The 24,071-nt window shown below is 36.5% G+C and overlaps 1 protein-coding gene across 2 annotated transcripts in view; it reads right to left on the bottom strand.

The window, feature by feature from the left end:
* The window catches only part of Sestd1 (SEC14 and spectrin domain containing 1), a 67,632-nt gene extending 44,557 nt beyond the window's left edge, over window positions 1–23,075 (bottom strand). Inside the window, exons 1-4 of one of the 2 annotated variants that reach the window (XM_048345166.1) lie at window positions 22,461–23,075; window positions 12,779–12,853; window positions 9,935–10,043; window positions 2,452–2,542 (exon numbers count right to left, since the gene is read on the bottom strand). In XM_048345166.1, the coding sequence (XP_048201123.1) occupies window positions 2,452–2,542; window positions 9,935–10,043; window positions 12,779–12,833 (255 nt within the window). In that variant the 5' untranslated portion in view covers window positions 12,834–12,853; window positions 22,461–23,075. Of the gene's footprint in view, window positions 1–2,451; window positions 2,543–9,934; window positions 10,044–12,778; window positions 13,149–22,460 lie in introns of those variants that run through there. The other variant, XM_048345165.1, reaches the window with a different exon arrangement.
* Window positions 23,076–24,071: the final 996 nt, after the last annotated feature.

Below are 24,071 nucleotides of genomic sequence, written 5' to 3'. Positions count from 1 at the left end.
TCAAAGTCTTGTTTAAACATCAAGTCCCAAACAGCTCATCCATGATACATGGAAGCATGATATATACATATGATATAGGATTCAGGGAAAGCCACAGATCACTTCTCTTCTGTAAGTAATTTTAACAACTTTCACACCAAAGAGGAAATCATCAGGGTTTGGAATGTGAAAGTGCTAGAACATATTTGACAGTAAAAAGAACCAATCTATGCTCCTCAAAAACTGATCCTACAGAGGCTATGCTTTTCCCATCTACACGTGATCTTAGAGATGTAATATTTAGGTCAAAAACTCAAGAAAAATGAAGAAATGGGCAGGTAATTTGGGGACCACCTCAGATATATGCTCTGTTTAAAAAAAAAAATACACTTGAGCTGGGTATTGAATGTTCATGCCTATAATCCTAGCCACTCAGGAGGCTGAGATCTGAGGATCATCTTTGAAGCCAGCCTGGCTGGAAAATCTTAGTCTCTTATCTACAATTAACCACCAAAGCCAGATATGGAGTTGTGGCTAGAGCACTAGCCTTGAGCAAAAAAGCTTAGAGACCACACCTAGAGTTCAAGTACCAGGACTGGCACAAAAACAAAGCAAAACAAAACAAAACAAACAAAGAAGCAAGAAGAAAAAACAGACAAACAAAAAACCCCTGGTAATGAGTAAAAACAGTCTTGAGTTCTAAGGCAATTCTAATTTCCAATTTTAAATTACTTGAATTCCTTATGTTTTCATGACCTTTTGAGATATGAGACGTTGCTCTGAAAGGTTAGATTGTGAGGCTAAAATTAAGTAAGAAAATTCATATAGCAATATTAGTACAGTAACTGAACCACTTTAAAAACTAAAACTAAAATCACCACTTTGATCCCACAACTCAGATACTTTTATCCCAATTACTCTAAATAAATGCTCAAACATGAGGAATTAGTCTCCTCAGTAATTACTTAGATTTTTAAATTATATTTTCTCCACAGAACCATAAAGCAGCTCCCAACTATTCCTCAAATTCATTTAAAATTCTTGACCTGCTTCTCAGCATTACTGATATTCACTTCACTGAATGCTCTCTACCCTACATTACCATCAAATCATATTTTCTCCATAGCAGTCTCCTATCAATCCTTCATTGAATTTGCTTCATTTTTGAGTTATCACTAAGCTTCAGTCCCTGCCAGGACTGGCTTTTCATTTTCATTCATTTAAATTAGATAACTTCTTTTATTATCTCAAATCTTACTTCTCTAGAAGCCCTTCTAGGGACAACTGAGCAAGCTACGAGCAAGCTAAGAGAGCAAGCTATGCCCTTTCAGTCACTCAAATGTTTTATTTTCCCATTTCACAAGTTAATACTTTCAGTGCTCTTAAAAATCAATCCCAAACTGCTAATTAGGAGGCCACATGCTACATGGGGGCGGGGTCTCATACCCATACTGGGACAAACACAGGAAATACACCACACAGTCTAGGATCCATTCTCAACCTTATTTGCAAGCCTTCAAGGTCCCACAGAAAACCATTCACTAAGTTTCTTCTGGGCTATAAATAACTAAATAGCAGGATCCTCATGAATCCTGATGTATTTTGAAGAAAAGGGATGGCTTGGAAAGTCAAGTCATGACAGCCACACCTGTGAGGTTTTATCAACTTATCAGTTTTCCCCAGCCTTTCTCCCTCCCTACACTGTGAGAATGAAGGGGGGGGGGGGGGGGGGGGGGCGCTGCACAGGCTGCAGGCACAGCTCAGGTGAGCCTGGAGATCTACCTTCCCACTTGCTTACACTACATCATCTTGCTCTGTTATTTTCAACCATTTCTAAACCTCCAAAGTGGACCTGTGATTTTCTTTACTACATAAATTCAAACATACAAAATTTGAAATTAAACACTTCAATAGTGGTATGTAGATTTTCAGAAACAAGTCATTGCCAAGAAGTCTAGCCATAGTCTAATAAGATGCATTTGCAATTTTCATCATGACTAAAGGGGGGAATGACGAGTTAAAGTAAACCCCATTTTCAGGCAGCCCCCGTTTTGTTGTCTGTTTAAACTATGAGCCAACCCGGGGCAAGCTTATTAGGGCCCAGCCGGTCAAGAACTCTAACCGCCTGGGAATGCTTAACTCTAACTGCCCCCAGAATGTCTTGAGCCAATCAGATTTGTACCCGTGTCCTAATCTCGCTTGCTTGAACACCTGATTGCTGTAACTTTGTTTTTTTGCCTTTATAAGCCCTTGTGCAATCGCAGCTCGGGGCTTCCTCCTAACCTCCGCTGTGTCGGTGGGTAGGACAAGGCCCGAGTTGCAACTCGCCTGAATAAAGCCTTGCCTTGCTTTTGCATTTCAGAACGTCTGAGTCTCAGTGGTCTTCTTGGTGGTTGTTTCGCGACTTGGCATAACATAACCTGTTACCACAAAAATAAAAGCCATTTCCTCAGACAGAGAGTGAAAAATTACCTGCAGCATTAAGACTACTGTTTTCACCACATTCCATTGGGATTTTCTGCCATCCACAATCACGGTAAATCCTCTAGCCTTACACTTTTCACTGAAATAAGACAAAATTACAATATATTAAAATAAGCTACAGATTTCAGTCCTTATAAAACATAGTATAAAATTCACTTCACCTTGAGCCAGACCCAAAGAAACATGGACTCTATGGTCTCCCTTATTGGGAATATTTAGCACAGGTTTAGGCAAGTCACAGCAGAGGATCACAAGAGCCCAATAGCTACACCCTTATGATCACATGAGATGATGCTAAGTGAAATGAACTCCATGTTATGGAAACAATTGTTATATCACAGTTGTAACTACTTTCAACATCCCATGTGTATCTGTAGCTTCTACTATTGATGATGTTCTTGTATTTATCACCTTCCTGTGGTTGTATCTACACTATCTCTGTAATCGTATCTGAGTATATTGGAAACCGTCTATACTGGTATTAGAAATAGGAAATTGAAAGGGAATACCAAAATCGAGAGACACAGGGTAAAAAAAGACAAACAACTACAAAAGCAATACTTACAAAACTGTTTGGTGTAAGTGAACTGAACAACTCATGGGGGGAAAGGGAAAGGGGGAGGTGGGAGGAGGGAATGAGGGACGAGGTAACACACAGTACAAGAAATGTATCCACCATGTTATGGAAATGATTGTTATATCACAGTTGTAACTACTTTCAACGTCCTATGTGTATCTGTAGCTTCTATTATTGATGATGTTCTTGTATCACCTTCCTGTGGTTGTACCTACAGTATCGCTGTAATGTTATCTGAGTATATTGGAAACTGTGTATACTGGTATTGGAAATAGGAAATTGAAAGGGAATACCAAATTTGAGAGACACAGGGTAAAAAAAGACAAACAACTACAAAAGCAATACTTGCAAAACTGGTGTAAGTGAACTGAACACCTGGGGGGGGGGGCGGAAGGGAAGGGGGAGGAGGGTGGGGGTATGAGGGACAGGGTAACAAACAGTACAAGAAATGTATCCATTGCCTAACGTATGAAACTGTAACCTCTCTGTACATCAGTTTAATAAAAATTTGAAAAAAAAAAAAGAAATGTATCCAATGCCTAACGTATGAAACTGTAACCTCTCTGTACATCAGTTTGATAATAAAAATTTGAAAAATAAATAAATAAATAATTCACTTCACTTGCTTTGTCCTACATTATCAATAAAATTCCTCAGATGATTCAGTTTTCTGAAGCAACTTATTTTCATCATTTCAGAAAATATTAATTCACAAGCTAATATGAAAGGAAAGTACTCTAAAAGCATGGACAGTTAATGTGTTAAAAAATGTTAAGTTCAGACAGGACACCAATAGTTCACACCTATAATCTTATTTGGCAGGTAGAAATACGGAAGATTTCTAGGCCAGCCTCTTCAAGAAGTTAGCAGAACTCCATCTCAACCAATAAAAAAGCTAGGTGTGTTAGTATATCTAGCTAACTACACAGGAAGCATAAATCCAAGGATAGTAATTCAGGTCCAGACATAAACATAAGAACTATTATAAAAATAACTAAAGTAAAAAAGGTTAGCACAGTAGTTCAATAGCTGTGATCTAGCAAAGAGCATGGCACTGCATTCAAACCCCAGTACCACCAAAAACATAAATAAGTAAATAAAAAAGTGAATTATCTGAAGTCCCACTTGCTCTGATGGCTCAAGCCTGTAATTCTATAATCCTAGCTATTCAGGAAGCTGATATCTAGGGATCATAGTTTGAAGGAAGCCCAGGCTTGGAAGTTCATGAAACACTTATCTCCAATTAATCACCTAAAAGTCAGAAGTGGAGCTGTGGCTCACATAGTAGAGTGCTGGCCTTGAGTGAAAAAGCTCAGCAACAGCACCCAGACCCTGAGTTGGATCACCAAAGGAAAAAAAAGGCCCATTTAAATGTTAATTTCTCCATCTCTAAAATGGATTCAAAATGAAGCAGGTAACTAATGACTCTCAAGTGCCTCATATCCTTCTTGTCTCTCCTTCCTGGCAGAAATACATACTTCAAGAAATAATAATTTAAGATAATAAACTGTTATTAATCCATGGAAATTCTTGTTGCTCTTTGGGGGAAATTAAATGAGGTATGGTAGTTCTTGCTTTATAAAATGATCCAAAGCCTGATTCTACCATGTCTGACCCATGTTCGCCCCTTTCTTATTCTGTCACTTGACCTGAAAAATGTTATCTTAAGAGCCTGAAAATATTATTATATTATACATATTGTTAGCATCACACACACACACACACACACACACACGATCCCGCTTAGGTCCTCAGCTCTTCCCATTAGCCTCTAGATCCACCCACACCTAAACTCCCTGCCCTAGAATTATGATGGGCCAGTCCCACTCACCATTAAGACCTACCTACTTCCCCTTTAGCCCCAGAGAAGCTGCCACCTGAATAAGGTGCAGCCTCCATGTTGCTCCCTCTCTCGTGGGCGATATAGCCCCCACTAATAAACCTCCTTATGAATCTTCTTCTCCTGTCTCCCCTGGGATGGCTGGGACATATCCTTTCACATATTACCATGTTATAATATATGAATATATATTTAATTATTCAAATAGTTACTAAATACTTTCCAGAAGTCTATCATGGTAAAATACACAAATTAATATAAAAAAAGTTCCACCCTGAAGACAAAAACTACATAGCCATTATTATTTTACCTTATCTACTTAATGTAAGGATCTCAATAATTGACCTTACAATATAGCAGAAGAAACTGTATGTAGCCTTGCTTAGCAGATTTGGTAATAAAAGCGGACTTCCCCAAAATTGTCCCAATATACACATTATAGGAAGGGTAAACAGCAGATCTTCCCCAAGGTTTTAAATCCAGCCATCTGGGAGATTTTGCTAGCTCTCTTCTATAACCTCAAAGTAATCAAGAAATACATTATCTGTTCTGGTGAGAAATACTAAGACCACCAGAATGACAATGATATAGGCTAAATTTAAAGGAAAAGGCAGGGACAGAAGCTTCTAAAGCAGAGAAGTATTCAGGAAGTAAAGCCAATACAAGTATATACCCACTCAATGCTCATGATAACACATTTTACACTAATGACAAAGTAAAAACAATTCAGTGTCCATCAGCTGATAGAAAAGCAAAATGTGGTATTGCCACACAATGAAAAATTACTCAGCTGTTAAAAATCTAGTACTAGTACATGTCACAGTATAAATAAAACTTGAAAAACATACTAAGTCAAAGAAGTCAGATACAGAAAGCCATATATTGTATGATTCCACTTACAAAACAGAGAGTGACTGCTAATGGGTTAAGATATCCTTTTGGACTAATAAAGTTATTTAGAATTAATTAGTGTGATGCCTCCTCAACCTGTGAATTGTATATTTTATTTCAAGGATGATTTTTAGAACATATGAATGAAATCCCAGTAAAAGAAATTTAAACACTAATTTTCATTACAAAATAAAAGATAAAATATTATTGGAGGAATAGAATGGTGCATACAGTGGTCACCTTGATAAACAAGAGCACATAACCATTTGTGGAGCAAGGCAAATATGACATCTAATAACTATCTGTGGGCTTGGATAAGGAAGAAATTCCTAGAGGTTCACAGAGACATCTAGGAAGACCATCATGTTTAGAAGACATAAGCCGTAGCAAGACCAGCTTAGGAATAGGAGATACTCAGTGGACTGGAAACAGAACTGGAAACAACTCAGGGACTCTCTCAATATATTGTAAGTTTATAGGATGTGGAACTAAAATACAAATCTTTCAGTGTAGGCCTCCCCACCAAAGCAAGTACCCCATTCCTAAAACTTGCCATTCCTTGTCACCAGCATCTATGCCTTTAAGACATAGGGTACATAATTATATTGTTAAGTAAGTTTTACAAAAATGACACATTTATATTTCAATGCATACTATAAATTATTTAGCACATTAATAGTAAGAAAGTAATGAAGCTTGCAAGTACCATCTGTAGTGATCTTAAAGGGATTCACACTGCATGTATGCTTTTCAGTATTTAAATAAACATGCTTAATCATAATTTTCTCACATTTTACTAAGACAGATAATGAAAATATACAAATCCAAAGAAAATATTTTAAAATTGGAAGATCAAGTGGTCTTTCAAGTACTCGAAATAATATTTTATTGTTTGGCAGTAATGGTGTTTGAACTCAGAGCTTTGCACCTGCTACTCAGATACTGTACCATGTTGCCTCTAGCCCTTTCTTCTCTTGTTATTTTTGAGATAGGGTCTTACTTTCTGCACAGGAAAGCCTGGACTGAAATTTTCCTTACTCATGCTTCCTGCCATAGCTGACAAGATGACAAGTGTATGTCACCATGCCCAACTTTTTCTGTTGAGATGTGGCTTCATGACCTTTTTTTCCTGGGCTAATCTGGAACTTGAGCCACCAGTGCCTAGTGAAGACAGTATTTTTTAAACCATTTCTAAAGTGAAATGATGGTTTACACTACTTTTAACAATAACATATTTAATTTTGATGTTATCCATCATGCCTTATAAAGGGCATGTTGGAAGTCCTAAGGTGCTAATAAAATTCCTTCAGTACTAGCCTATTTATGTGGGTCTTTTGAGAAGGAAAGAACTATCTAGGACTTTGCCTCCTTATTCTTAATAGCCATTGGAATCTTTCAAGGAAGATATGGCTGAGTTTGATCATTCTATAGAATAAATGAGACCTTCAAGCACATTTCTGATACAGAAAGTGATTGGTGAGAGATTTCTGGGGTCAGAATTCTGAAGTTTTTCACTAATTTTTATTATTAAGGGCTTCTTGTATTTCACTTCGAGGGCTGCTTATATTATAGAATGATACTAACTATATTCTTCATCTATTTCAATGACTTGTTGACAATTCATTTTCCTTAGGTTCATTTCCTGAAAGCAAGACTGCTATCTTATTAAATCTTGGATGCTTCTCCCACAATGCTTTAAATTATTTAAAGGGAACCTTTAAAAACATGAGCCTTGACTTACCACATGTTCTTGGTCAAGCTCCTTGACCACCCATACCAGATCACTTTTGAGTAAGAACACAATAGCTTTCCTTCCCACTCGAAACTGAAGCCCACATAATGGTCAACATGGTCTTTTATGACTGATGGTAGCCTCTCATTACCGCCATGCTCCCAGAACTCTGCTCCTCTCTCAGACTGCTCCAGCCTGGTTGCTGTTTCTACAACATGCTCAACCTGTTCATGCCTCAGGACCTTTACAGTCAAGAGTCTCAGTCTTAAATGTTCTCTCATCAGATATCCTGCTCACTTCACTCATCTCTGGTAATATAATATCATTTTATGAAATACCACATACTCCCTTACAATTTACTATCCCTACCTCTCTGGACTCTGTGCTTTGCTTTTAAAGAAGTCAGTAAGATCTAATACTGTGGGTCCACAGCTGTGATACTGGTTTGTCTAACCACTTAGTGTGCAGTGTTCCCAACCTTTTCAGCATCTACAATAATGAGGAGCCCCTTGCAGGCTCCCTCATATTTTTACTCTGTGACTGAAGATTTATGATCTCAGTGCCTCAATGTAAATACGATCTTCCACAAGTCATTAAACAGTTTCCTTCTAATGGTTCTTCTATAACATAAACAAGCTTTTCTGCAGTTTGAAAAAAAATTTTAATCAAAACTACAATTTTTTACAAGTGAATGCTTGAGGAAACCTGGACGGTAGCTTAACTAATACTAAATCAAGAACAATCTGAGTAAGAAATTGTAGACATTTCCATTTAAAAAAAAAAAGACTTAAGTGGTTAGATGACTGCTTTGGTACTTTCTAATCCTAATATTTCATCAGTCTCTAATTGGATGACTATAGTATATTCACTAGAATTTAGTGTCTTTTTTTTCTTTTTTCTTTTTGGCCAGTCCTGGGGCTTAGACTCAGGGCCTGAGCACTGTCCCTGGCCTCTTTTTGCTCAAGGCTAGCACTCTGCCACTTGAGCCACAGTGCCACTTCTGGCCATTTTCTATATAAGTGGTGCTGGGGAATCAAACCCAGGGCTTCATGTATATGAGGCAAGCACTCTTGCCACTAGGCCATATTCCCAGCCCCAACTTTAGTGTCTTATGTCAATTACCAGTGTGATACATCCAAGTTTAATGTGAATTAATAGGTAACCAGAAGTTACCTATAGCTATAGCACTGTGATCATAACAGAGGTAGCTCTATCACAATGATTTCAAACCCAGGCTTGGAGACAGACTGCTGCATTCTAACAGCATCTCTAGCCTTGATTTAGCACATGTTCCTGGTCAAGCTACCTTGACTACCTTTTCAAGGCCTCATTTCCCTCTTATGTAAGACAGGAATATAACCTCATAGTGCTATGAAAATAAAAGAAGTAAAATATACCTATGCTTTTCTTAAATATAGAATGTTCATTTTGTATCTACCTCCAATCATTATACATTGGGAAATCACCTGTACACAGTAGAGGGTTTTGAAAAGTACAAATTTTAAGACACAGTTTCTTCACTCTCTGAGCTTAGGATCTTTCCAGACGATGAAAGGGTAATGACAAATGTACTTTAGTTAGCGTCAGAGGCATTATCTCATTCAATATTGCTAGTAAAACAACATGAACGTTTGAAATCAGAAGAGTTAAATACAGGTAACAGTCCAAGAAAACTAACAGTTAACAACTCAAAGACTAATGAATTAAAATATAAATATATTTTTCTTTTGTTTTTGTTTTTTGGTTTTCTGTGTGATTACTGAGGCTTGAAATCAGGGGATCATGTTTACACTAGGTTTTCTGATCACACTCTCCATTTGAGCCACAATTCTTTTCTGGCTTTTTGCTGGTTATATGGAATAAGAGTCTCTGTTGCAAACTGCAATTCTCACATCTCAGCCTCCGAATAGTTAGGATTATAGATGTGAACCACTAGTACCCAGCAATTTCTATATTAAAAAGAAATTTGAAAAGTCCTAATAGCATACAAAAGAAACTACACATGCATTGATATTAACAGAGTGAAATAGGGACCTGAATAAAAGATGACTTCTGCTAGAATAACTTCTGTATTTTTTTTCTCAAGTTCCATGATAGTTTCCCAGTTATAATGCCGTAAAGAATCTATACCTGTCTAAACTCAGCACACAGACATTTCTTTTGAACATTTTCAAGTAGATTACTAATTCGCCGATGGAGAAACTTAACTGCTATCTTTCTAATAAGGTGACTGCACAACCTTTTAGAAATATCTATGCCATTAGGTGTACCTAGAATATAAAAATAAGCACCTTTTTTCTGTTGATAAAAGTATTGGTGAGGATTTTTAATTATTTTAATTTGTAATTTTTACAAAAGGTAAGCTACACATGAGGACACATTACTAAGTATAGAAACACCAAGATTTAAGAAAAGACACCTTTAGAGTCACCTTGGAATGCTGAGGAGGTAGTCCAAAGTGACACTCAGCTCATCCATATTTGTTTGTTCCAGGCATAATGGAATTGTCAGGATGAGGCCACTTCGTCTGTCCTTTCCTCCTACAAAAATGATACATTTTTTAACTTCTCTTTAATATACAATATATAGAAAGTTGTATGTGCAATAGATAGCTGGAGACAATGTTAGTAAAACAATTACAAACATAAGGCATCATTTGAAAATTTTTATAAGTATGTGTAGTTCATAAATGTTTACAGAGATTTACCAAAACCATAAAAACCTAGAAAAGAAAAAAATTCACCCTCAAAATCTTCATCTGAACATAACAGTTATCATTTTACTTAGTCTTACTCTTAGTGTAAGCACTTCATCAAATGCCTACTGCATTGCCTAGCATAATAAGCATTTGCAAGTAAAATAAAATTTATATCTAGAAAGAAAAGCTTTAAGTCAGGAAAAACAATATTATTATGAGAAATAATAGTATTAAATAGGACTATTTACTTGCTAAGTTGTATCATGAAGTATGTTAAAACATTATTGAAAATTGTTTAGACTATACAGAAAATGCCAAAAAGCTAGAATCATAGGTATACACACACCACCACAACATTCAGTTTCCCTCCAAGGAAAGGAAGTCTCTTCCGTTTTGTTCTGCCCAGACTTAGCCTACAACTACAACCTTTTCCATTTTCATCCTCCCACATAGCCTGGGATGAGACAGACATGCAACACTATACCCAGAGATAGGTTAAGAAGGGATCTTGAAAACTTTTCTGTCCAGGCTGGCCTTGAAATGTGATCCTCCATTTCTCATCCTCCCAAGTAGCTAAGGATTACAGGCATGAGCCACAGGCACTTGGAAAGACTCTCTTTTTAAAAATAAAAATTGGATTACAAGAGTATTTTTCAAACTAGTCAGTGAATAATTTTGACTTAAAACTTTTCTCCATTACCAAAAGGTTAGAGAATTACACCTTTAATTATCAAATATCAAGAGAGAAAGCTACAAGGAGTGAACTAAGAACTTTTTTCACTCTTCAAAACTTCTAAGCTTGGACTAGGAATACGGCCTAGTGGTAAAGTGCTCGCCTTGTATACATGAAGCTCTGAGTTCGATTCCTCAGCACCACATATATAGAAAAAAGCCAGAAGTGGCGCTGTGGCTCAAGAAGTAGAGTGTTAGCTTTGAGCAAAAAAAAAGCCAGGGGGGCTGGGAATATGGCCTAGTGGCAAGAGTGTGTGCCTCATATACATGAAGCCCTGGGTTCGATTCCTCAGCACCACATATACAGAAAAACGGCCAGAAGTGGCACCTTGGCTCGAGTAGCAGAGTGCTAGCCTTGAGCAAAAAGAAGCCAGGGACAGTGCTCAGGCCCTGAGTTTAAGGCCCAGTACTGGCAAAAAAACACACACACACACACAAAAGCCAGGTACAGTGCTCAGGCCAGGCCATGAGTCCATGCCCCAGGCTTGGCAACAAAAACAAAACAAATTAAAAAAAACTTCTAAGCTTTCTCCATGCATTAAGTCAACTATACAAGCAAGTTCTCACCTAAACTGTTGCACTATGATGCACTGGAGAGCTTTCTTTAAAGAATAATTTTAGCACTAGGGACCACATTAAACTCCACATTCTTAGCTTTCAATAAGAGACAAAAATCATCAGTGTAATAGGAAAAGAGACTCAGAAGCCAAGAGGTAAAAGACTTCCAAGATAAATTATGGTGCTGTTGCACAAGGACAAGTATCTGGGGATTCAAGAATGTTATTGATAAAAAGAGAACAATGTCATCATGATTGGAAATAAACAAGCATTTCATATTTTGCTGAAGAAGACAAATTAAAATTATTTTCCTGGGAGGGCAATCTGACAAGCCCAAATGTAAACTTATATACACAGTCTTAAGACAAGAATTTATACTGATGCACTTGTATCAAATAGGCTACAAATACCGGTGTTTATAAAAAGCATTCATTTTAGGGAAGAATAGAGAAAATATAAATGCCAAGCAGTAAAGAAAAATATGCTAAAAAAGAAAATACATGTAAATACATAATAGTATTAAGGCAATTCAATTCCTTATTTCTTATAATATGCATGAGACAACCATGTAGTTTATAAAGACACATAATATTTTGAGGGGGAAAAAGGACATTATCAAGGATATTATCAAGACAATTATAACAAAGAGACCTAAAGAGAATTACAAATAAAAAGGTAATAAAAGACAAATAACCCTGACCATAATGTCAATTACTATGTATAGATTTACTCAATTTCATTCTGAATTCCATAAAATTCACTACTCCAGTGTCCCATATCAGTACAAACCAGGAGAATGTCTCACAGTTTCTCCATACTCACCAAAGCTAATACATGCTTAATGTTCTTAAGTAAAAATAAAGTCAGGTACATACAACCAACTTCCAACAGTGAAGAATAAGAACACCATAATACTTCACATTCTTCCTGTGCACTAAGGCTTTCTCACAGGAAGATGGAAGTCAGAGGCTAATTATAACTAATTACTGATTCCAAAAACAATTATTTAGATGCCTGCTACTCAATTATTAATTATTACCTTTTGCTTAAGAAGAGAGAAATTATAACATCTACTTTGTAGAGGTCATTTTAATCAAATTACAAGATAGAATTAAAATGGTTGGCTAAACCAGAAATAACAGCTCACCTTTTCCCCATTCTATTAAAGGAAATACCTTTGAAAAACATAACCGAAAAAAATAAAATGCATGTCTGTCAAACTAATCAAAGAGTTTAAATAAGTTTATACATCAAACATATCAAACACTTTGAATTTCAGAAACGTACCTGAAAGAAAGGCTAGTTTTTTCTTCAATATGGGCAGTATAACTGAGGCCTCCATTTCACTCCACTGCCTCACTTCTGAAAACACAGAAAGGTAAATGTCAGCTATAAGGAAACAATTATTCTCTGACAAAGTGTTTTCATGATGGCTTGGCCCAGGGTTTTTCAACTGAGAGCTACTAATATTCTGAGCCAGATAAACGATTTTTGTAGGAACTTGCCTTGTGCGTTGTGGATCAGTTAGCAAGAACCCTGGTTTCCACCCATTAAATACCATTAGAACTTCCTTTACCTCTCTCTTGATCAGTCCTGACAGCCAAAATAGCTCCAGACAACACCAAATGATATCTAGTTGGCAAAAATCACAGCTGGTTGGGAATCACTGGCTTGTTTCTCAGAGTAATAATTCTGGGCTAGAATACTGTCTGACACCAGCAGTGTCTCAATACATTATTTGTTGAAGAGTCAACAGACTAAATCAATTAATCAAGCAATTAATCTCCTATTGCTTTCTTTATTAATTAATATCATAAATGATATTTTGAGTTAACATACTTAGTCTTCACTATTTCTGAGGTAAGTACAACTATTACCTCTATTTAACAAAAGAATCAACTGGGACTCAGAGAAGTTAAACATTGTCTCAAAAATCATGCAGCTTGTAAGAGAACTAAGCTTCACACACAGGCAATGTGGTTCCATAAAGGCCATTTCACATCACACTATCCATGTATCAATAAAGCAGCTCTGAAAATATCTAGTGACATCAGGTTATTTAAATATGGAGCTCTGAACTATCAACAAGATTCTGTGCGTGCGTGCGTGCGTGTGTGTGTGTTTGCGTATGTGTTATGCATGTCTGTGTGTCTGTGTGTGTGCTGGTCTTGGGGCCTGAACTCTGGGCCTGGGTACTGTCCCCCAGCTTTTTTGCTCAAGGTTAATGCTCCACCATTTGAGACACAGCTCCACTTTTGGCTTTTTTCTTTTCTGTAGTTAAGTGGATATAAGAATCTCATGAATTTACCTAATCAGGCCGGCTTCGAACTGTGATATCCATAACCTCAGCCTTCTGAGTAACTATAATTACAAGTGTGAGCTCACACCTGTAATTCTAGCTACTCAGGAGACTGAGATCTGAGGACTGCACAAACTTCTAGGACTTTCCTGATAGGCATATCTTTTATTATTCCTATGAGCCTCCTCCTATCATACCTGAGTTCGTACTGATAAAGTGACATATGGGGGAATATCTACACAAGCCCAAGATGAAGCTGGTTACAAGAAACAACAAACATTGTAGAACTTTCAGCCCTACTCTATCAAATTCTGGGGAGATGTGAGGGACTGGGGATTGAGTCAATCACCTATGGCCAGTGATTTAAACACTCATGCTTACATAATACAACTTAAAGTCTTTCAAGCAGCAAACACATGAAGGTCTTAGAAAGGTGGCATATTTGGAGGGTGATGTAGGCTCCATGATTTCCCTCAATACCTTGCTCTATGTATCTCTCCTATGTAATTTATTATCAACCCTGAGGAAGGTGTCAGTCTTGAGAACTCCAATTTGCAGCCAATTTTGACAGAAATGCAATGACTTGGGGACTCAACGCATACCCAAAGTAAGGTCAGTTGTGTGAGTTAAATCCCTTCAGATTTGACTATAAACATTAGCTCTGGTTCCTAGTGCCAAAAGTGAACTGAACTACACTAAATGAATTGAATTAACTGATTTGAAGGACATTCCATAGGTGTCTGGCAAGCTGCAGACAGTATGAAGAAAACCCACACACAAGTACAGTAAGATATCAGTAAAAACAATCACGCTTATATCCAGATAAAACAATGTCCTATTTCGATTCATGCTAAGGGACTAGCACCCCACCAACGCCTTTTTACCAACAAAGGAAATACCATCACAGAAGGTAAATAATACCTAGGATTTTTGATAAAATTATTTTGACTTCTTGACTCTTTAAAAGCTAGAACCAAGAAAACAGCACTCATCAAAGAATTTCTAACTCAAGGAAATCATAGAAGTCACTTAGTCATAGAAAAAAAACTGACTTCATAGCCAGATTTTTCCTATGTGATCATGAGCACAAATTCTGAGCTACTTTTTGGTCCTATTTTTGAGCCTATATTTTCATATTTCTCATTTGGTAAACTGTACAAGACTCTGCTAATAAATCCCTGTACTGCTAAGGTAGCTAGAGAAAGATTTTGTTTTAGTCAACAAAAAAATTTGATTGAAATAGGAAGTGAAAGCAAAACCAAGAGCTTAGTGGACTATGCCTGATCACTCATGCTTCTTTTTAAAAAAATCTGTTGCCATTTATTTTTAATGAAAATAATCAATGCATCAAAGTTTTAACCCTAGCCAGAGTAAATTCCATTAAGCAGCAGATGAGAACATCAAGAGTTCTTTCTTTCAGTTTCTTTCATTGTTCCACTGCAGATGGGTAATAAAAAGTGATGAGTGCTAAACTACTTGCTTAAATTAAATGTAGTTTTTCAAGTTATTTTTTTTTAGATTTCAAGTGTTAAGCATAGCTACTATTAGAAAAAAATGTTTCAGTAGTTATTTAAATACCTTGTCAATATGTTAAATAAATGAGGAACTTATAAAATACAACAACCTGCCCACTATATCCACAATAAAATGTTAAGTAATACATAGATGCTGGTTCATGGTCATTCTAGTGGAGTAGATCACCACTTTTCAATGAAAAGGCTGTTGAGCCTAAATATGTGAGTATATAATGTATATTTAAATGAACAAGTATATGAGTCAATAGTAGAGAAAAAACAATCTTGAAGTCCTAACCTTACTATTATTACCCAAATGCCAACATCTTGAGGAGCAACTATAGACACAGTTTTGCTCATAGCAGCTCCTCTCAATTTGCTACTGAGCTAGCATCCAACACATGTGGCTGACTGCATGCTGGAGACAGGCCCATTGGACTTAGGATACATTAGGTAATGGGTGCTGTGTATGGGCAGCCATTAGAGGGCAGCAGAGGATGTGCTGAGCCCCAGGAAAGACAATTACAGGCCTTTTAATCAAGGCTGAGCAAATTACACTTCCAAAGAGATTATAATTGATGCTTAGTGGTGCACTGGAAGTCATCTCTCAATAAGTATAAATCAACCAGTTTACTTGGAAAATTCAGTTAGATTCTTCAGAGAACATTTTTTAACAATCAGTGGAAACCCATTAAGATCGCCTAACGCTAACTAAATTGTCCAATAAGTCTACATTATGTAGACACACAATGACAAGGAACAAAATCAGAACACTGGCTCCTTTGCCTTTCATTTCCAGATAAAAACTAAAGTATATAGCTAATTCATATTAGAAATACTTTTCAACTGTTGTCACAGAGTAAGAGCAATCTTAAGAGGTTAAAACAAACATAAGCACACACACTGCCTTTCTGGATTTACCACTCCACATATCAAAATATAAATTTCTGTGGAAGTAATCATTACTCACCTTCAGGATAACTCATCAATAAAGTGGAACAACAATAGAAAAACGTGATTTTTGTATGTGATTATTAATCTGCATTTACAAAAATACAGTTTTAAATGAAAGAACAACAATATACTGGAAAGATGAAAATAAAAGTGGTAAAATGCAGCAGTGTTACTCACTAGACACTATGTTGAAAATTAATGATACAACTTATAGGTCAGGATGGGAGGTAAAAACTAGGAAAGAGCAAAAGTAGGGGTGACATTGTCCAAAAGAAATGTGTTCATTATATGACTTATGTAACAGTAACCCATCTGTATATCACCTTTATAATAGCAATAAAAAATAAAATGCAATAAATAAAATTAAATAAAAATTAAAATAGTAAGGAATACAGAACCATCCAGAAGTGTAACAAGCTCCTCTACTAAATTTAAAAGTCAAGTACCACCACACAATACCAGTTTGACCAGATCAAGACCCAGTATATTAAGTGACAGAGTAGAAAGGAAGAAAACAAGAAGAAAAGGAGAAAGCAACTTCCAGTCTTAAGTTTTCTATGAAAATGTCTTCAATTTATCCTAAAATGTAATTTTACATTAATGAATATAGTGGGGCATTAAAAGTTTTACACTGTACTTGAGCCTACCATTTGGAAACCTTTCCCAAGCCCACAAATAAGCCAACTAACTTTCCACTGGCCTCTTGTCTTTCTGCAGGAGCATGGCCATTATTGACTACAAAGTCAGAAGAGGAAGGAAGTCTAACCATTCTACTAGGCACTTGCCAGCTTGAAATCTTTAGTTTTGAAGGTCTAGATTCAAGAATTCCTTCACTGTATGAATTTTTAAATCTTGGGCTTTTATTGTGAAAGGTAATTTATAAATAGATCCGTAAGAGTTTGGTTGCTCACTTAATAAAACAAAAAGGGATAAGGAACATTTTCTTTTAGAAAAGCATTTCACATTGATGGAATTCTGGAGGAAAAATATTCTCCTGAAATCCCTTCCTACAGAGAGCCTATACTGGAGCACAAAAGCTCAAGGACAGTACCCAGGCCCTGAGTTCAAGGATTAGTACAAAAAAAAAAGGCATATGTTGTAGTTGTGGTAAAACTACCAAACAATATGAAACATACTACAGATACTTTAATTTGTCCAATAACTGCAATGCCACTTCACTGTTAGATTAATGTAACAAAGAACACACAGCGAGGGGCTGGGAATATGGCTTAGTGGCAAGAGTGCTTGCCTCATATACATGAGGCCCTGGGTTCGATTCCTCAGCACCACATATACAGAAAATGGCCAGAAGTGGCGCTGTGGCTCAAGTGGCAGAGAGCTAGCCTTGAGCAAAAAAGAAGCCAGGGACAGTGCTCAGGCCCTGAGTTCACGGCCTAGGACTGGCAAAAAAATAAAAAAAATAACAGCAAAAATCAAATATTTATAGCATAATGGCTCCTTTCATTCCTCACAAGGATTGTTAGCAATATTAGCTACCTTTCCCAAGCAACAATGTTCTTGGCTGCAGCTCTTTCAGCCATAAGACTCTGTTCCCAAGAGTTATTTGCTCTGAAGAACACTTTAGTCCCAATAATCATGGTTTTAGAGCCACAAAGCAACTCTCCACCAGCCACTGACTAGTTAGGTGTTTGGGGGCAATTTCTTTATTTTCTTTTAAGGAATCATCATTGAATCTAGTTCATAGGATTGAGAATGAGGTGTGTTAACTTGTATAAAAAATGTCTACTATGCTCTAAAACAGTAAACACTCAACAGATGGCATCTACTGTTAGTAGTTAAACTTCCCTTCCTCCACTAATTACTGGTTAACTGATTAGTAGTTTAATACCACTGACTCCACCTAGACCACACTCAAGAAATTCTCATTAATGAATTCTTGATCCAACAGACTAAAATAGTCCTGACCTTATTACAAATAACCTATACAGATACTTTTTCTGTTCCAAGAATATAACCTCATATTCAGATGATTATATCAATATCTCCATACAATTCTATTAATGTAACATTTTTTCTGATGAAAAAATTGAGAAATCAATGTGTCTAAAGTCATAGAGAAATGAACAAATTTATAAATCATGGAGGTGGAACCATAGATTATCTACTACAACTTTTTCATCATTTCACTGAATTTTATAATTAAAATAGGTGATATTGATCAAGAGGCTCATATGTACTCATAAACTTATATGTTAAATTATAATCCTTTGTACAACTACTGAAAGATAATAAGAATATAATTTTTAAATAAGTGAATTTTATAGTGTGTAAATTTTATTTTAGTAAAGCTTCAGCCTTTTCTAAGTAAACAACAGAATTGTGCACTTTAAAATCAGAAAAATCTGGATGACAATGATGTATATTTTAAGAATTTTAAAAAACCTAAAAATCTGTAAGCAATATGCTCCAGAAAGTCTATAAACTGAACTGCATATGCTTAGCAATTTATCTTGCTGACTTCCACTATAATTAGAACATACTGCAGCTGCAAAGACAAATTTCTTTAAACACTGTATATTCTGGAAGATTATTTTTTTAAAGAGGCCCTTATCTTTTAGTGACATATACACTTCAACGAAATACATCTGGATATCCTACTTTGCTCAATGTGCTATAATACAATATCTAAGAACGGGCAGCTTACAAATAATATATTTCTTTTTCAGTTCTGGAAGCTGGAGGAAAGTCTTAAGATCAAGGCACCAGCCAGCTCACTATCTGGTGAAGGTACTCACACATGGCATTGTCTTCATAACTATATATGGTAGAAAAATACAACAGCAAGAAAGAATACTCCTCTTAACCAGTCTTTTTATAAGAGTGACTATTCCCATTCCCTCATGTCTCAATCACTCCCAAAGCCATGCCTCCTAATACCACTATCATGGGATTAAGTCTCCATACATGAATTTTCATGAACAAGTAGATCAGTACTGGGATTTGGGAAAGGGTGATAAACTTAGAATAAGACTGGCCATTTAAAATAACTGAAGTAGGTAATAGACAGTGCTTCCTTTTACATTTCCAGTGTTTCTGTATGTTTGAAAGTGCCCATGATAAAATTACAAATGACTAAATCTCTGAGCATACCAGTAGTGTAAAGAACACGCTGTAATCCCTTAAAATGTATTTTTGGAGTTAGTGCTATTTTTTTAACTGTCAAAATAAAGAGAAGACAAGAAATGGACCACATGTGCTCATATTCACCATAATCTAAAGTTCTTTGTGAAAGAGAATTTGTCCCCCAATTAAAATTGCCTAGGAAGGCGACCACAGCTGATAACACAGTATTAAAAAGAAGCAGGTGTGCTGGTAGACAGAAAGGTCAACTAAATTCCAGCTCCTGCCATGTTATTGGCATTAGAGACTTCTAGTCCTGCATCTTAAGGCCTTTCTCTGTGACTATAGACATTTTCTCAGCTTTATTTGTTTCTCTCTCTCCCTCATAGAATATTATATATATATATATATATATATAATTATTGACACTAAGAAAGGCAAGAATTTATATCCAAAATACTCACCCACTGTGGCATATAATCAGTGGGATGGTCAGAAGAGCAGGCAGATCTGTTTGGTGAGGAATATAAATGTCATAAACTTAAGACTGGTTTAAAAATAGAACCAAAATTATGATCATGACAAGTATTAACATTTAGGAATGTATTCTACATTTAACAATTATTACTTATTCGAATAATAAAATCAAATTTTTTTCCTGACATCCAAAGAAGGTGTTGTCTGGATCATTTGAATGTGTCTATTTGTTTGCCTCAGTGAGCTCCAGGCACTTGGCCAATGCACAATGAATATGTGTTATCTTTCATTATGATTCTGCCAGCTTTCTTGTTTAGGTGCCATGTAACAGAATAATTAGCAAGCAAAGGAAAAAAATAAGTTTAGATAATTTTAAACTTATAACACTATGAATAGAGCATGTACTTTCTTTGAACAAAATATTAAATTAACTGAAACATCTTGAGCCATTGGAATAATGAATAAAAAGAAGCATTTTATGAAGACTTCCTATACTGAGGCACTCCAAAAGTTTAGGCCTTTAGAAATGGCTTATTTGACCACACTGCCTTTATACCCTAAATGAATTGTCATAATCTGCATTTCAACACTTGGGGAATAAGGTCACTATTTACATACACATTTTTTCCATTGCCTGAAAATATATCTAAACTTTCACTGTAATAAATGCTATCACCCACCCTCAACTCATTTTTTTTCTTCCATATCTATAAATACTTTTCAATTCCTAGTTTTTCCTCTAACATTTAGATGGGGCTTCTGACTCTACTACTTGAGAGACAAATCATCTGATCTGTTATCCAGAAAAGAGCAACTGAGAAAACCCTGGATTCCTTTGGATAATTTCAGACAAAAGCTTTTGCTAGCAAAAGGATCCCCAAAATACTGGATCAGTAATGCTCAATTTTTTCCATCAACTTTTATGATACTCTAACTCTGTAAGACTGTGGCATTTGCAATTTGAAGATACATTTTTGTAGGACCACACATCACAAATTCCACTGCATAAAAATGAAAAGCCATACAAATGTTTAATTTCTAAAAAGTGATTTAAAGGTAAAGGGCTTTCTGAAAGAGATCACTGCTTCTAATACAAAATATCCCAGCTAGAGAGATGCATCAAAGAACCCCATTTTCAAGGATTTCGGCTTGGCCTCTGGCGCCCTTACTACTACATTCTGCTTCTGTGAAAACAAACACTCAGAATCGTAAAATTATTACAAGTGGGTCTGAGTCAAATAATAACTTTGTCCCTTATTAGTTTTATGGCCTAAAACAAGTTACTTTCCTGAGTCTCACTGTGGCTTTAGCTCCTTAATTGGACATGGCTGCCATTCAGAGTAAAGTGATAAGCCAGAATTCCCCTATAAAACCACCTTTAGCTTAAACTCACTTTAATGATTAAAAATAATAATAAAGAGACCAAAACTAAGACAAATATTCTTCCTAAATACCTTTTTCTTATGCTGTCTATCTTAGCATCTGTCTAAGCACTGACTCAGTACTCTATTCATGGAGTCCAGATACTCACAGTGTAAAAAGCAAGCATCAACCTAGGGCAGGAAGCCTCAGTGTATACTAGGTCTTTCTCAAAACTATTCCTGGACCAAACATACTTCTTAATTCAATTACAGATTTTACATGCTGAGGAATTGTATCATCTTTTTAATAGGGCTAATCTCTTCCCCTTACTAGAAGTGAGAGGAAATTCTATTTGAGTTTATGTGAAGATAGAGGGGGCAAAGGATATTGCAATGTTTCTGTGTTCAGCTGTAAGGCTTATGGTAGAAATAGGGGTGGTCCTTACTGAAGAAAACTATACTCTGAGGAGCTTTGTCTACAACAGAAAAGCACACAGACTTCATCTAGAATGCTACCGAATCTGACTGGTGGAATGCACAAAAAGTACTCTGGACTATAGTGTCTACTGTACCGGTAAGGGGGAAATGTTGATTGAATAACTATTTCTGTTATTGTTTGAATATGAAATGTTCCTCACATGCTTATGTTCTGACTACCTTGTCCTAGCTGGAAACACTATTTTGAGATGTTCTGGAAACTTGAGGAGGTAGGATTTAGCTGCAGGAAGTATAGGTCAAGAGGGCAGGTCCTTGTGGGTATCTTGTCCCCAGTCCCTCCCTATTTTGTCTCTCTGCTTTCTGTCCACAGAAAGTGAACAGGTTTCCTCTGCCTCAGATTCCTATTGAAGTTCTGGGCCAATTGACTGCTGTATCTTTGAAACCATGAAACCAAATACACATTTTCTTCCTTAAGTTACTTACTTCAGGCATTCTGTCACAGTCGTGAAAAAGTAACAAATAGTTTCATTATTTATAGATTATCTATAAGTGAGCTGTTGGTGACTATGTAAATCCAAATCCTGCAACATGTCTTTCAAAGAACAAATAAAACCATAGAAACTCCATACCTTCGACACCACTATAAAACAAACTATAATACAAACTACCAGCTGTAAACCAATTAAAGTAGAAAATACAAGTCACATTCTGGTACAAACATTGCCCCAGCTCTCCCATTAGAGAATCACAGAGAATATGAGTGGATCTAGGAGAAAAGTTGCACGGAAGAGGATAATAACAGAAGACCTAAAATTGTCTTTAAAATCATATATAGATAAACTCACCCCAAGTGAAAAAATTCTAAAGAGTTGAGAGATGACAGAATACTGCAAAGAAGTAATTTAAGGCATAGACAACTGAAGGAGGCAGTCTTGACAGGCAATGTTCCAAAGGTATGCCAGCAAATTTTATATATCAACTTGACTGGCTAACGTTTAGCCAGCTATCTGGTTAAATGTTATTTTTAATATGGAGGAGAAGAGATTAGCATCTGGATTGAGGAAACAGCTGAAGAAAACAACCTATCCCAAAGTCAGTGAAAGTTATCTAATGTGTTGAGGGCCCAAAGAGAACCAAAAAGAACAGAAAGATTGAAATTCTTAACTGACAATTTGAACTAAAACCCTAGTCGTCTCCCACCCTTGGAATGGCTGGAACTTATACCACAGTTGTTCTGGTTCGCAAGCCTTTAGACTTGCACTAGAACTTAACAGAACAGGCTCCAGCTTGTAGACAGAGTATATACAAGAGTATATAGCATGTGCTTTTGTGGATTGTAAACAAGAGGAAAGATGAACACGTTTTTCTGTGCAAAGTAAACAAATTAGATAAATAAGAAACTAACAAGAGAAACTTCCTAGAGGAGGAAAAGCAAGTGGATTAGAAATGACAAGTTGGGGGCTGGGGATATGGCCTAGTGGCAAGAGAGCTTGCCTCGTATACGTGAGGCCCTGGGTTCGATTCCCCAGCACCACATATACAGAAAACGGCCAGAAGTGGCGCTGTGGCTCAAGTGGCAGAGTGCTAGCCTTGAGCAAAAAGAAGCCAGGGACAGTGCTCAGGCCCTGAGTCCAAGGCCCAGGACTGGCCAAAAAAAAAAAGAAATGACAAGTTGGAGAAGCAGTGGAAGAAATGGGAAATGACTAACACTTTTCATTGTATAACTTCTTGTATAGTTCTGACTTTGGGAACCATGCTAATTCCTCAAATGTTCAAAGAAAAATAAGGATAAGAGAGGAGGAAAACAATGTCTCAAATGGAAATTAAACAGCCTCTAATGGTATTTCTCATAATTATCATAACAACAGTAACAGAGAAAGGAGCCAAGTAACTTTTAAGCATAACATTTTTACTACTAACTCACAGATTGTAAACAAAAGAACCGAAATAAGCACTAAAATCCAATAAATGGGCTTCTTACAGTGTTAAGCAGTTCTGAATTACCTCCTGTATATTCTAAGATTGGGCAAATAAATAAGCAGACCATGACTAACAGAAGCCAGGTGCCCCTCTGTCCAAGGGAGCTAAACCATGGAAAGTGAAGGAGGCCAAAAGAGCCCAGTAATAAAGTTTGGAAGAGAACACACACACACACACACACACACACACACACACACAAACAACAAAAGCACACTCATAGTTTTTAATATTGATAAAAACTGGGGGTGGGAGATGCTCTAAAGTTGTGCACTGAAAGGGCTCTGAGGGTTAGTTTTATGCACCAGTTCAACTGGGCTACAGGTTGCCCAGATAATTGACTGAACATTAATTTGTGTTTCTGTGATGGTATTATGGGGTCATACTAATAATTTAACTTGCAGAGTAAAGCAAATTACCATCCATGTCAGTGGGTTTCGTTCGGTCAGTTGAAATCCTGACACAAGAATAAGACTAAC

Source organism: Perognathus longimembris, chromosome 4, assembly GCF_023159225.1.
Source record: "Perognathus longimembris pacificus isolate PPM17 chromosome 4, ASM2315922v1, whole genome shotgun sequence".
NCBI classification, from domain to species: domain Eukaryota; kingdom Metazoa; phylum Chordata; class Mammalia; order Rodentia; family Heteromyidae; genus Perognathus; species Perognathus longimembris.
The sequence above is the reverse complement of the archived record's forward strand: the minus strand, read 5'-3'. Positions and strand labels throughout refer to the sequence as shown.